A 13,169-nucleotide genomic window follows, 5' to 3' on the forward strand; every position below is an offset into this window, starting at 1 on the left:
AATTGCTTCATCTGCATGTGAAAGCTGGAAAATGGATAAGGAAGGACGTAGAAGAATTAATGCATGGGAATTGTGGTGTTGGCAAAGAAAATTCACCATACCGTGAAATGCCAGAAGAACAAACAAATCTGTCTTAGAAGGATAGCCAGATAGCTTCTTAGAAGCATAGATGCCAAGACTTCGTCTCGGATTCTTTGGTCATGCTGTCAGAAAGAACCAATCTCTGAAGAAGAACACCATGCTTGGAAAAGAGGAGAGTCAGCAAAAAAGAGAAAGCTCCAAAACAAGATGGAATGGCACCGTGGCGACAATCATGGGTTCAAGCGTGACATCTGTGAGGATGACACAGGACCACGCAGTGCTTCACTCTATTGTGCACAGGGTCACTGCATCTAACAACAACACAGGGTTTCAGGGCGGGGACCTTTCAGAAACAGATCACTAAAGCTGTCCTCCAAGACGCTTCCAAGTGGGCTCAAATTGACACCATTGAAGCTAGCAGTCCCGTGCTTACTTTAGCAGTAACCAAGGAAAAGAAATGATCGCAAATCACAAAAAGCTTATAATTAAGAAACATGTGTACACAAAATCAAACCCACAGGCATTGAGCTTGGTCCTATAGTAGAACAGAACTGGTTCAAAGGGTTTCCAAGTCTATAGACTGCTGCGTCTTTCTGCTGCAGAGCAGCTAGTAGGTTCGAACTGCCAACTTTTCAGTTAGCAATCAAGCTCTTTAACCACAGCTCCACCAAGGGTCCTTTGAGAAAGACAGACATAGCAAAAATAAGTAAAACAAAATGCTAGCAGTATGACACATGTTTACTTTAAATTCCAGATAATAACATCAATCCACGAAGGAAGACACACCTGAAGAACCAGGTGCTGCCCTAGACATTTAGTTCCACAGGTTTGTACCTCGGGCAGCTACTATTGGCTCAGGAGGAGTTTGTAGACTGTACTCTCTCGGTGCTAATGTCCCTCCACATCCACCCCCACCCCACAAAAAGAGTCTGTACCTAACATTTCTAGTTGACTTCTAGAACAGGAGGCATTTAATTTTAATCTAAAATTAAATTCCAGCTACGTTACTGAAAATTACCTATGTATGAGGAATTTACTTAGTTGCGCATTTCTATCTATGACAACGGCCATGTCTGAGGCAGGACAGACATACAGTTTACACAAAATCACAGGGGAGTGGTACAGGACCTACAAGGCAAGCAGACTGTTGTTTTTACTTGGCATGAGCCTGGGAAGATATAGGCTGAACTACTGTAATCAGCAGCCATCCAGCCACCAAATGCAGACCAATATCAAGGATAACTTTCAGAACAGAGTTAAATCTTATAACATGGTTTGAGCACTTATATCAACCCCTACCTGAGGCCCCACTATACTGGCCTTCCATGGATGTGTGTACAAAAATAATGCTTACATTCTCTTGAGTTAGGATGGATATCGTGCAAACAAAAGAGATCTTACACTGAACAGTTTAACAAAAAGAACTTGGAGGAAGTGGCAAAATGCCAAGTGTAAGTTGTCTGTATTTCTTCTTTACAGAATCCACTTTCCTTCCTAGAGAGAAATCATACAGTTGGAGGTATTGCAATATAATAAGCTCCCTCCTTGTGGCTTTATGTCCTGAGCTTCTATGTCCATGCACTGAGATTTGGTACCTTCACACACTGGTTAGATTTTTCTCCCTGAGATCACCAGGCTATGCCTTTGGCCACAGAATCTCTATCCCTATCAAAAGTCAGGAGAAAATAAGAGGCAACAGAAAGTCCTTAGGGTGGTGTCAGAGGTAGGCAACTTAGGTAGATTTCCTAAGAAAAAGGTACAGAGTTAACCAAGTCATTAAAACAAGTCTCCCTAATGGTGAATTATTATCCCTTCAACATGACCAAACACTCGGAAGGGAAATTCCTTTCAGTGCATACAAAGGCACTGTATCACGATGTAAGGCACAAAGCACCTTTTGCTAGCTGCCAGGTGCAGAGCTAGAGAGCAGGGGCAGACTTTACCAAGTGGCATACTGGAAAGGCAGAAACCGGGACATGGATGATAAGGAAAAGTGGTCATCCCACTACGTGCCCAGCCAGGCCTGAAATGTTCTTCAACGTTGTTTGACACCTTAATAGGGACAAATCGGAACCCAGCCTGACCTAGCCAACAGAGCAGTAGGCAAAGGTGAGTCCTTCAGCCCCAGGGCACGGAGAGCAGCTCTGACTGGATGCAGCTTCCATCAGTAAGAAATCACATTCTGGCAAGGAGCCAGCTTGCCCCGAGTGGTCATTCTTGGCATTTGTATTCATCCCCCACCCATCCATCCCCTCAAAATGGTACAATGGAATGATTGTGTTCCCTATTGAAGACTTCCCTTTTTTAAAAATAAACAAGCACAGGTTTCCCTAATCCTACCCATATTCAATAATGGTCCTGGGGTGGGGCAAGCGGGGAAGGAAGCCCAAGGGCAAGCCAGGCGGCCGCCCTGGATCACACACAGTCAGAGGGGACATGCTGTGGAGCAGGCCGGCTCTGAAGACAAAGGGAGAGCTAGACATCAGTGGGTCATGGTACTTCCAGAGACATCCGTCCACAGACACTGAGGCCCAGGCCTTTCCTTAGGTTTTCTTGAGGTAGTTGTGACAGGCTTTGGCCATGTCCTTCAGGAAGTTAGGGACTCCATTCTGCAAAGGAAAAGAGACTCTGTCAGTGGTATGTCCTCACAGCCCCTCCCTCGTGACTCCTTAGGGCATGGCGGGGGGTGGTGACAAAGATGGCTCTGGGAATAAGAAGTCCAGAGGGCACCCAACTGCATTCCAACAGAATGTCACCAGGGATAATAAGTGACAATAAGTAAGACACGGGACGTAGGTGAAACCAGATGGCAGGGCCAAGCATTTCATATTTTGTCTTTAGCAGTAAAAAGCTGACTGTTTTGAGACAACATATCTTGAAAAGAAAAAGCAAACACAGGAAATGGCCTTGAGCTGGGTTGTAAGGTTCTTCTAAGAATGTAAACGCGAGGACTTGCTGCACCGACTTTAGAAAATGGTAAGGATTTGGGAGGAGAGGGTTAGGATATATTATTATGGATTACGTATTAGTGTTGGATACTGTGCAATTCTGTCCCAAGCACTATCTTCTTTTAAATACTCCTAGCTCTGCTAGAGTAGTGGTTACGAGCCAGGCTGCTAACCTCAAGGTCAGCAGTTTGAAACTACCAGCTGTTCCTCAGGAGAAAGATGAGGCTTTCTGCTCCCATAAAGGTTTACAACCTCAGAATCCCTAGGCAGCACACCCCCACCACCACCACCACCGCCACCGCCACCGCTGTACGGAGTTGGTAATATTCATGTTTAGAGAAGAAGAAATTAAGTGGCTTGACTTGACTGCAGGCAGCTAGAAGCACAGTCGAGTTTCAAACTCACATCCGTTTCACTCCCCTGAGGGATCTGCTGTACCAACATGCCAACAGGTAGGTCCTGTGGTCGGACCAGTTGTTGTGGAGTTGGTTACCACTCATGGTGACCGCACGTGTGTCCACAGAACCTTAGGGTTTTCAGTGGTTGGTTTTTGAGGACTTGATCACCAGACCCAGTTAGCTCCCATCTTTCAACATTGGAGCTCGTTAATCATTTGCACTACCAGGGACTTACAAAAACAAGAACAAAATGCACACAAACTAGTTGCCGTCGAGCTGACTGTGACTCCTGCTGACTCCGTGGTGACACACTAGCGTTGCTCCACAGACGTCTGGGCTCAGCTGCCATCTTTACAGGAGCAGATCGCCAGGTCTTTCTTCTTCAGTGTTGCCGGGTGGGTTTAAACTGCCAATATCAATGTTGGCAGACAAGTGCAAACTATTTGTACCGCCAGGGACCTAAGTGAGCCCAGGATGCCAGACCCCTGGTGATTCAGGCTCTAATGTCGGTTCCCTCCCTTACTGGAAAGGACAGCAAAACCTAGAGTCCTCCCCCAGGTTTGGACGCAGTCTGTCTCCTCCATAAGTAGGCACAGGGCCAAAATGCATTACTGTTGTATGAAGAGCAAATGTATTGTCCAGAGGTTCCAGAGAGGGGTTCCGGAGGGGTCTCGGTGCACTAGAAGGGAGGGGCTGGCATTCTGAGCTAAGGAGTCTCTGTCTCTTGTCCCAGCCTCAGTCCTGGGTGTTGGCAAATCCAATTCCAACCCCAGTCACTCAAACCAAGCTGCTTCATAAAAGAGCCTCATTCCACCAGAGACAAAGTATCTCTTCAGCCTGACAGCCAGGGATTAAGTCAACAGTTGTCAAAGCCACTCTGCCCCCACCTGCCTCCTGGGATCTCACCTTGGCGGCCCAGTTAATGAGCCATGACGGAATCTGGCCACCCGGGTTATCAAAGTAATACATGAAGACTAGAGGGGAAAAGAAAGGACAATTCAGAAGGGGAGAAACTGTTTGAAAACTGTAGCAACCAACCGACTACGTAACTGCATATTCAGACCCAGAAAACATCGCATGAGTTAGAACTTAATTCAGGTACACTTTTCTCCTCCAGCTCATCTTACAGCATATTTACAGGCAAGTATTTCTGAATGCACAGCCATACTAGGCTGCTGTTTTTTAAACACCTGCCACTAGACGCTTGGAGTACTGGTGTGACTTTGTAGTCACACTCAACCATAAGGCCAGTTTGAACTGCAAGGTCGGTGGCTCAAACTCACCAGCCACTCCTTGGAAACCCTATACAGGGTTGCCAAAAGTCTGGGCCAACTTGATGACACTTAACAACAACTAAATGCTTGGATAGAGTCTCATTTATCGTTTTCATAACAACCATAAGAAGTTGGTAAAATTAATCCCATTTTATCAACGACAAAACAGAGACTCAGAAAAGTTACGTACATTCGCCAAGGTGACAGATTTTACCTAAGCCCTCAGGCCAGTGTAGCAGGTGTAGCCCAGGGCCCATGGGGCTGGGCCACAGGTAGGCAGGTCCCGAGTCTGGCAGCCGTGCTGAATGGGAGCCAGCCGAGGCTAGCCCCAGGACGAGCGTGAAGTGAATTTCTAAATCCTCTGGTTTGCTTGTGAAAGTCTGATTTCACCTGGACAATGCAAGTGTGTAAGGAATTGTCTGAGCCAGACTTCAACACCCACCTGGGGCTCTGGCCATGCTCCTGGGAGGAAACTCTGTCCCTGGTCTAGTGCCCCATGGCATTCATTCTCTGACCTCCAGGGGTCTCCCATTTCACACCCTCCCCCTCCTCACAGTCCCTGTGTGGGTGGTCCCAAGAAGCACTCCGGGTTTTACCTTTGCTCCCCTTCTTGCCATCACTCTCAATGGCCAGACTCTGTTTGTAGCGCTTCACCCGGATCACGCCAGATTTCTCAGCTAACTGAGGCACGGAGGTGCTCTGGGCCAGGATCACATAGACCTTCTGCCCTTCCAACTCCAGCTCTCGCCGCTGCCGCACATAGACATACTGCACTATCAGTCAAGGCGTGACATTGCAGACGTACAGAGAAAACACTGTCAACTTGAGGCACCAGGAAGATTCTGGCCTCCCACCTGGCTGTTTGTCCTTGGAACCAGAACTCCAAGTATCTGCCCCGTGTCCCTACTTACACTGCAAGATGGTGCCTCCTACCACCTAGAGTTATCATTTGAGTGCATGGTTACCTACCTGCGAGCGCTTTCTGGCTACTTTCAACTATGCAGTGAAACCAGAGCTTTTTTCTCCAATCAGACATGTGTCAGGGACATTTGTGAGGCTCAGTTTCCCTGTGAAGGACAAGGGAGGAGCACTATTTGCCCTGCCGGCTTCTTGGGGGCATTGGAGATCATGATGCCTGTCTTCTTTGTCCTGTCCTCATCCCAAAGCTTGAATCACTCACCTCTAGGTCTAAGAGACAGCCACTCCCATGTCCCAGGAGGGTAGATGGATACTTCTAATATTTAGCAGACAGATCTCCTCTCTGTGCTAACACTGGGTCACCAGGAATAACAAAGACACTTCATCTTGATCAACATTTGCAAAGCAACTGCTCTGGCTCAGGAACATAAATTAAATCCTAAGAGACAGTATGACCACTTATTCAGCCCTGACTGTAATGCACAGGACGTGTTCTACCTACAGCATCAATTTTGCTCCTTACACCTTGTGGGGTCAGTATCAGAGTCCCATCTTACAGAGGGCAAAACTGAGGCTCAAAAAGATTGGGGAAACCTGTGTCCATTCTCCCAGCCCAATTCTAGTTATGGAGCCTGAGAGTGAAGGCAGACCTGGTTCTAAAACCTGGCTGGAATTTCACGGCTGTACAAGCCTCGGCTCTAAGGTGTTCACCCCACCTCACAGCAGAGCTGCCCTATCGGGTGTCCTAGGCTTTCATCATGAGGGAAGCAGATCGCCAGATCTTTCTCCCACAGTATCCCTGGTTAGATTCAAAGGGCCACACTTTTGGTGAACAGCCAAGCTGCCCTGTTGTTGCACCACTAGGTGTCCTTAAAGTGTTCGTTACACTTTGAAATATTAGAATTTGGGGCAGCACATTAGAAGAAATTAAAAGGCTAGAACCCCACAGAGGTCACATTAAAGGTGAGACAACTGCACTTCTTATTATAAGCAGAAGTATAACATATGCTATATTAGAGAGAGGGAGGCCCAGCCCTCACTCCGGTACTTGCAGGGCTGTATGGACACTGGACTGTCTACTGTCCCCACTGTCCACTGTGTTTATGGATCGAGTTCTTAAGCGAGTCAGGGAAGAGATGTGGCTCCATCAGTGCTGGCTATCTGCTGTCAAACCTCCTACATGTACTACTTTGCCGCAAGTCTTGACCCACCGGGTCCTGTAACTCGCTCACGTTTCCCGAGGCTTCACCAAACACTCCAGTGTCCAGAGGCAACAGTTCAGATGGGATCAGCTAAGATGGGCTGGGAGGTGGAGAGAGCTGGATGTGGACGGGGCTCAGTTCCGATCCCTGCTCTGCCACCAACCACTTTCCCAAACCCAACCCCACTGTTAATGAGTTAACTCCAACTCACACAGCCCTATATACCATTATTATTTCACCTCCCTGGTTCCCACGTCCTTGACTGAGGGAGCTATACTAAACACTCTCCCAGGTCCCAAGTTCTGTGGCTCAGCAATGTCAAGCCCAGTGACCGCAATCACAGATACTCCATGTGGTCAGACCCAGGAATCATACTCCGAGGACCAAAGGCCACGTTCTAAGAAGCAGCAGCTCTAGCAGATCAAAGACAACGTTGTCTGCACCTGATAGAAAATTAGCTCTACCACCCTGCATCCAAGGAGCTCTGGTAGCGTAGTGGTTACAAATCGGGCTACTAACCACAAGGTCAGCAGTTCGAAACTACCAGCTGTTCCACGGGAGAAAGATGAGGTGTTCTGCCCCTGTAAAGATTTACAGCCTCGGAAACCCTGTGCAGGGTCGCTGTGAGTCAGAACTGACTCCACAGCACACGGCCACAGCCACAGCCACCCTATATCCAACAGTGGCCAAGGTATACAGGAACCCTCAGAAATCAAGGAATGGCGTGCCTATTGAGAAAGGATACATCTCTGTTGGACATGGGGAAAGGGTACTTCACTTCCCAGTAGACCACGGTCTCACCATCGCATTCTTTTTCATAGAGTTCTAAAGGAGAAGGAAAGTGTTAATGCACTGGGAAGCTCTTTGGCTTCACTTAACGAACAGCTTACTTATGATGAACCTAAAATTCTAGAAAAAGGTGGGTCAATTTGTTACCTTCTTGAAAGCTTGTTGATCAGGACCAGGGTCAAATGGACAGAAAAACATGGGGGTGGGGGTGGGGAGAGAAACACACCAACAACATTTGCCCATCTTATATTACAAACAAGATTCTCAGAACATAAGGCATCAAATAATAATTGTCAGAAGTTTTAAAATCAAGGTTACCACCAGATGTCACCAGAGTATCAAGAGCTTTGCTTCCAAGCCCTTTCTTCTCCTTCAGCTTTGACACATTGGTTACACCTAGCCTGGGACCACGGTGGGTCACCAGTCCAGCCCCTTTACATCTGAGTGGCAGGTTCCTGAGGCGCGGTGAGCTTCCTAAAGGCTAGCCAGTGGCAGACCTGTGACTAAACCCAAGTTTCTTGCTTCACGCTGTTCCTCAGCTACCAGTTGCTGTCAGCAGATTCGGGCCCTTGCATAGCAGAATCGAACTGTACTCTGAAGTTTTCACGGTTGTGATAGTTCAGAAGATTACCAGGCTTTTCTTCAAGATAGCCCTGTGTGGATTCGAACTATCAACTTTCCTTAGTAGCCAAGTGCTTGCACCACCCAAGGACCCCTGATCCTCAATGAGGGTCTACATTTTCTTAATTCTCCATGCTGTTTTCAGGTGCCATCAAGTCAGTTCTGACTCACAGCGACCATGTAAACGGTTTCCAAGGGGCGGCTAGTGAGTTATGTGTAGAAAACAGCAAACTTTCTGGGAGACATCAAAGAAACCAAAGCCACTACCATCGAGGAGAGTCAATTCCAACTCTTTTGTAAGACAGAAGAGAACTGCCCCATAGGGTTACAGGGCTATAAAGCTTTACAAAAGCAGACAGTCACATCTTTCTCCATCAGAGGAGCTAGTGGGTTTGAACCGCTGACCTTTGGGTTAACAGCTGAGCACTTATCCATTACACCACCAGGGAGAGATAGCAAAGGAAGTTAATGGGTGGCATACACTCCACCTCAGGCTTTGCCTCAAGCCGAGAGTACGCTTGTATCTCACCATTTAGAGAGAGTCATGTCCAAGCTGCTGAAGTAACCAAGGGAGCTCCCTGAGGAGATGCTGAGAGGAAAAAGAAATTATTTAACTTAGCATTTGAAAGAAAATCCATTAGAAGCAAACCATAGATTAAAAGAGTTTGCCAGCCCACTAGGGCCCCAAAAGGCTGAACACAGCGCTTGAAGAAAAGGAAAGGAGCGAGTGTCTGCAGCACGTGCTACTCAGAATTGGGAGTCCTGGTGTGGCACCACAGGCTAATGCACTAGACTGCAAGGTCGGTTTGAACCACAAGGTTGGTGGTTCAAACTCACCATATTCAGGGTCACTGTGAGTCGGAACCAACTCGACAGCACTTAACAACAACAATGATAACTCAGAATTGAATCCCCCTTTCTAGTGCCGGCATCTCAAGTTCCTTCAATCCCCCTTCGCTACTTCTTGGCTATATGCTTCAAGTCGACTGACTGTCCTGATTGCAGGGCTGGGAAACTGAGCCAGGCGGCCAGGGATGGCATGTCACCAGGGTCTCAGCTTGTCCTCCTGGCAAGTGACTGCTGAAAAGTGATGCAGCTCACAGAACACCCACGAGGGCCACAGGATCCCAGAGAGGACAAAGTGATGCTGCCCCACGGCCCAGACCCCATGACGAAAAGTATCAAGCGCTAAAGGCTCAACACTTGTTTCCTCCAAACTCAGATGCCCAAGCCATGACTGTAAAGCATGCTGCCTGCTTCTTCACAGCACTCTTTTCTAAACTGAAGACACACGTGCTTCTTCTTGACGGAATCTGTATCACATGATGCACCATGGTTGCTGAAGAGCCTGAAAGAACAAGGATTTGGCTTCTCCTCTGTACGGATAAGCCTCACAATCCCCCATAAACAGGAAGAGTATTTGGAAAAACACTAAGAACCCAAAGAGGCAGTGATGGTTCAGCCCTAGAATTCACACCTTCCATGTGGAAGACTGTGGTTCGATTCCTGGCCAGTGGCCCTCATGTGTAGCCCGCCATCCTCCTGTCAGTGGAGGCTAACACGCTGCTACAATGCTGAACAAGTTTCAGCGCAGCTTCCAGACTAAGACAAACTGGGACGAGAGGCCAGGCGATCTTCTTATGAAAAGTAACCAGTGAAAAGCTGATGGAACACAAAAGTCTGATCTGAAAACAATCCTGGGGCAGGCACAGGTCTGGGCAGCATTCAGGTCCATTGCCATGAATCATGGCAGCTAAACCAGATAACAACCAAAACCAGGGGAAAGTAGAATTCTCCATTCCCTGGGGTTACTTCAATGGTAGACAGTAAGTCTGGATCATGGGGTTCAAGCGTTGTTGTTAGAGAACTAAGTCAACATAGAAGAAACCAGATTCAAGAGTAGAAAAAGAAAGATGTTCTCTGTGAGATTATTTAAATTCCAGATGCAGCTGCCCAGGAAGTCAGAAACCCATGGACACTCCTTTTATTCTCTTAAGCTCCACACTTAGCTTTTTCTTACTCGCAACAACCAAGAGTCTCGACGAAAGCAAGAGTCTTCCTTTCAGAAGCTACATGCCCCTTTGTTAGCTTCTTCATTCTTCCCAGTCTCAGCTCCCAGCTGCAGAAGGACCCCCTATTTCATGCCTTCATAACTTCCCATCACTTACCGGGTAAAATCTGGAACCCATAGTCTAGAAGCCATATCAGACCCTCCAGGATCTGAACCCTCCTCTTGTCCTAGTTCTGAAGTCCACTACTCTAACCAACCACACAGCCCCAAGTTCTCACCCTTTTTGAACACAGCATGCTATTTCATTCTTTGCTGACTTACTCACACTGCTCCCTTGGCTGGGAATGCCCTTAAACCACTTACTCCCCCCCACACCCTCTCATGCCCTTACACAGATGTATTTTTGTCCATTTAGAAAACTCTGCCTTGATGTTCAAAACCAAGTTTAGATACCACCTCCTCCAAGATGCCTTCCATGACCACCTGAGTAGATGGGATAACAATCGTGAGAGTAAAGTCCCTCTCAAAGCAAACTAGACAGCAGATCTGAATATCTGCAGGCAGCAAGTCCAAGCAACAGTGATGGTACATTTCAGCTCAGGATTTAAACTTTTATGGCATAAATTTAAAATGAAACAAATATAAAAATAGGTATTACATCTGCTCCCTTGCCCTTCTTGGTGTTCAGGAGCTTCGTGGAGGTGGGCCAGGGGGCTCACGCTGGGAAACTGGTTGTGGTTGTCGATGTTATTGATCGAATCAGACTGTTGTTGATGGACTTTGCAACACTCAAGTATGGAGGCAGGCCAGATCTATCAAATACATGCAACTCACCGATTTCACCCTCAGGGTCCCACAGCACCCGCCAGAAGAATGCAGATATCAACATGAAATAAGCAACCACAAGGTAGGCCAAGAAGGTATGAAGCCAGAGCCAAAAAGCTGACAGATTTTGATTGCTTTAAACTCAGGAAGGCAAAGGAAATGAGGAACAGACACAGTATGAAGTTGAAAAGCCTCAAAGGGAGGCTCTTCTGAAAGCTTCTCCCAAGAAAACAACTGCCACACCTGCAGCAACAACTATAGCAAAGGTTCCAGGAGAGAAGGTGACTGCCGCAAGCAAGAAGGAAAACCTGCCCAGAAAGAGAAACCCACAGGCCAGGAGTGTGGGCCTCCCAAATCTAAGAAGGGTCAGGAAACTCCAGCCCAAAAAACACCTGCTCCAAAGGCAGAAGGCAAGGGAGAATAAAAGCATAGCAGTAACAATCGTTTGAATAAATAAGAAAGGATTCTACTTTCAGCTGATTAGAAAAAAAAGAAAGGTTGGTATCACTGAGCTTGAAGGAGCCTAGTGATGCAATGGCTAAGCCAAATGGTTTTCAGTTCAAACGCACTAGTGGCTTCATGGGAGAAAAGAGCTGGTGATCTGCTCGTGTAAAGATTATGGCCGAGGGAAGCATCTGGGATGTTTCTGCTGGATCACACAGTGTCACTCACTATCACTTAGAATTGACTCACTGGCACACAGCTTCAGTCACTTACCTTTAACATACTGGTCCCACTTTTTTCGGTAGTCTAAGTCCATATAGATATCTGCAAGTAGAGCTGGTGGACAATCCTCCAGGACACCAAAGACTTTATACTCATATAGCCCAGACTGCTGTAAAAACAGAATGAGTACAAACACTCACTTAGTTCCCAACTGGAGAGAAAGCTGGACTTTACACGCATATGAAAAATGGCTGAGAATGGAGTCTGGGCGATATGTACTGAGCACCTGTCTTGTAACCTTAGCGATACCAAAGGTGAAAAGTAGATGAGGCCACTCCTCTCAGGAACCTTAATATTCAGTAGCAGAGATAAGCTCAGGGACTGGCCTTAGAACTATCCAGAAACCTTGCGTCTAGATGTGGCACTGTGGGTTAATGCTCTGGCCTGCAATGTCAGTCTAAACCACAAGGTCAGTGGTTCAAGCTCACCAGTTGTTCCTTGGAAACCCTATACAGTGTTGCTATGGGTTGGAACCAACTCAATGGTACTTAAAAACATCTAGAAGATTTAAATAGCCTTTGAAAAGGGTTATGTGATAAGTGGGGTTACATGGGTGTCAGGTAAGACCTCTGTAAGATTAACATTTATCAGAACATCTTGTTCAAAACGTAAGAAGGAGCCAGCCATGAGAAGATGAGACATACCCAGTCCTGGTAGGGAGAGGTCCTTGGGTTGATGGGCTGGCATGCTCCAAAGAAAGAGGGTCAGGAGATCTGGAGTACTATGGGTGAGGCCAAGAGTGACAGGAACAGACGTCAGAGAGGCCGCTAGGGCCGGACCCAAAGGGCTTTGTAAACCAGTGTAAGGATTAGGCATATTATTATAATTGCTATTGGAAAACCACAGGATGCTCTACTTGGAATACATCCTCAAGGAATAAGAGCAGTGACATGAATAGATACATGTATGCCCATGTTCATCGCAGCACTCTTCACAATAGCAGAAAGATGGAGACAGCCTAAGTGGCCATCAACAGAGGACTAAACAAACTTTGGTACATACACACAGTGGAATACTACGCAACACTGAAGAATAACAATGAATCTGTGAAATACATTATACCATGAATGAACCTGGAGGACATTATGTCAATTTGGTTCCAAGGGTAGATAATGTGTTAACTTGGATGATAGGGAAAAAATAATAACAATAAAATAAAAAACCAAGGAAGGGGCTTGATGGCAGTTAGGGTAGAGGTGCAGTGAAGTTCGCTGTCAGCCATACCACAGAATACCAGGGAAAGCAGATCCAGGGCAGAGTTCCAAAACTCGGAACCACAGAGAGTATTTAAAAGGTTTGAAGGCTTATAGCTAGTGGAACTTGTAGAAAAATGCGTACTTTTGAATCTGCCGGGCTCAGACAACTTGTGTGAAACA

At 46.8% G+C, this 13,169-nt stretch overlaps 1 protein-coding gene across 1 annotated transcript in view; it reads right to left on the minus strand.

The window, feature by feature from the left end:
* Positions 1–2,611: 2,611 nt before the first annotated feature.
* Positions 2,612–13,169, minus strand: part of PCTP (phosphatidylcholine transfer protein) — a 39,312-nt gene continuing 28,754 nt past the window's right edge. Inside the window, exons 2-6 of the mRNA XM_006832407.1 lie at positions 11,785–11,902; positions 7,567–7,646; positions 5,298–5,469; positions 4,334–4,401; positions 2,612–2,690 (exon numbers count right to left, since the gene is read on the minus strand). Coding sequence (XP_006832470.1) covers positions 2,625–2,690; positions 4,334–4,401; positions 5,298–5,469; positions 7,567–7,646; positions 11,785–11,902 — 504 coding nt within the window. The 3' untranslated portion in view covers positions 2,612–2,624. The remainder of the gene's footprint in view (positions 2,691–4,333; positions 4,402–5,297; positions 5,470–7,566; positions 7,647–11,784; positions 11,903–13,169) is intronic.

Source organism: Chrysochloris asiatica, unplaced genomic scaffold (assembly GCF_000296735.1).
Source record: "Chrysochloris asiatica unplaced genomic scaffold, ChrAsi1.0 scaffold00007, whole genome shotgun sequence".
Classification (NCBI taxonomy): Eukaryota; Metazoa; Chordata; class Mammalia; order Afrosoricida; family Chrysochloridae; genus Chrysochloris; species Chrysochloris asiatica.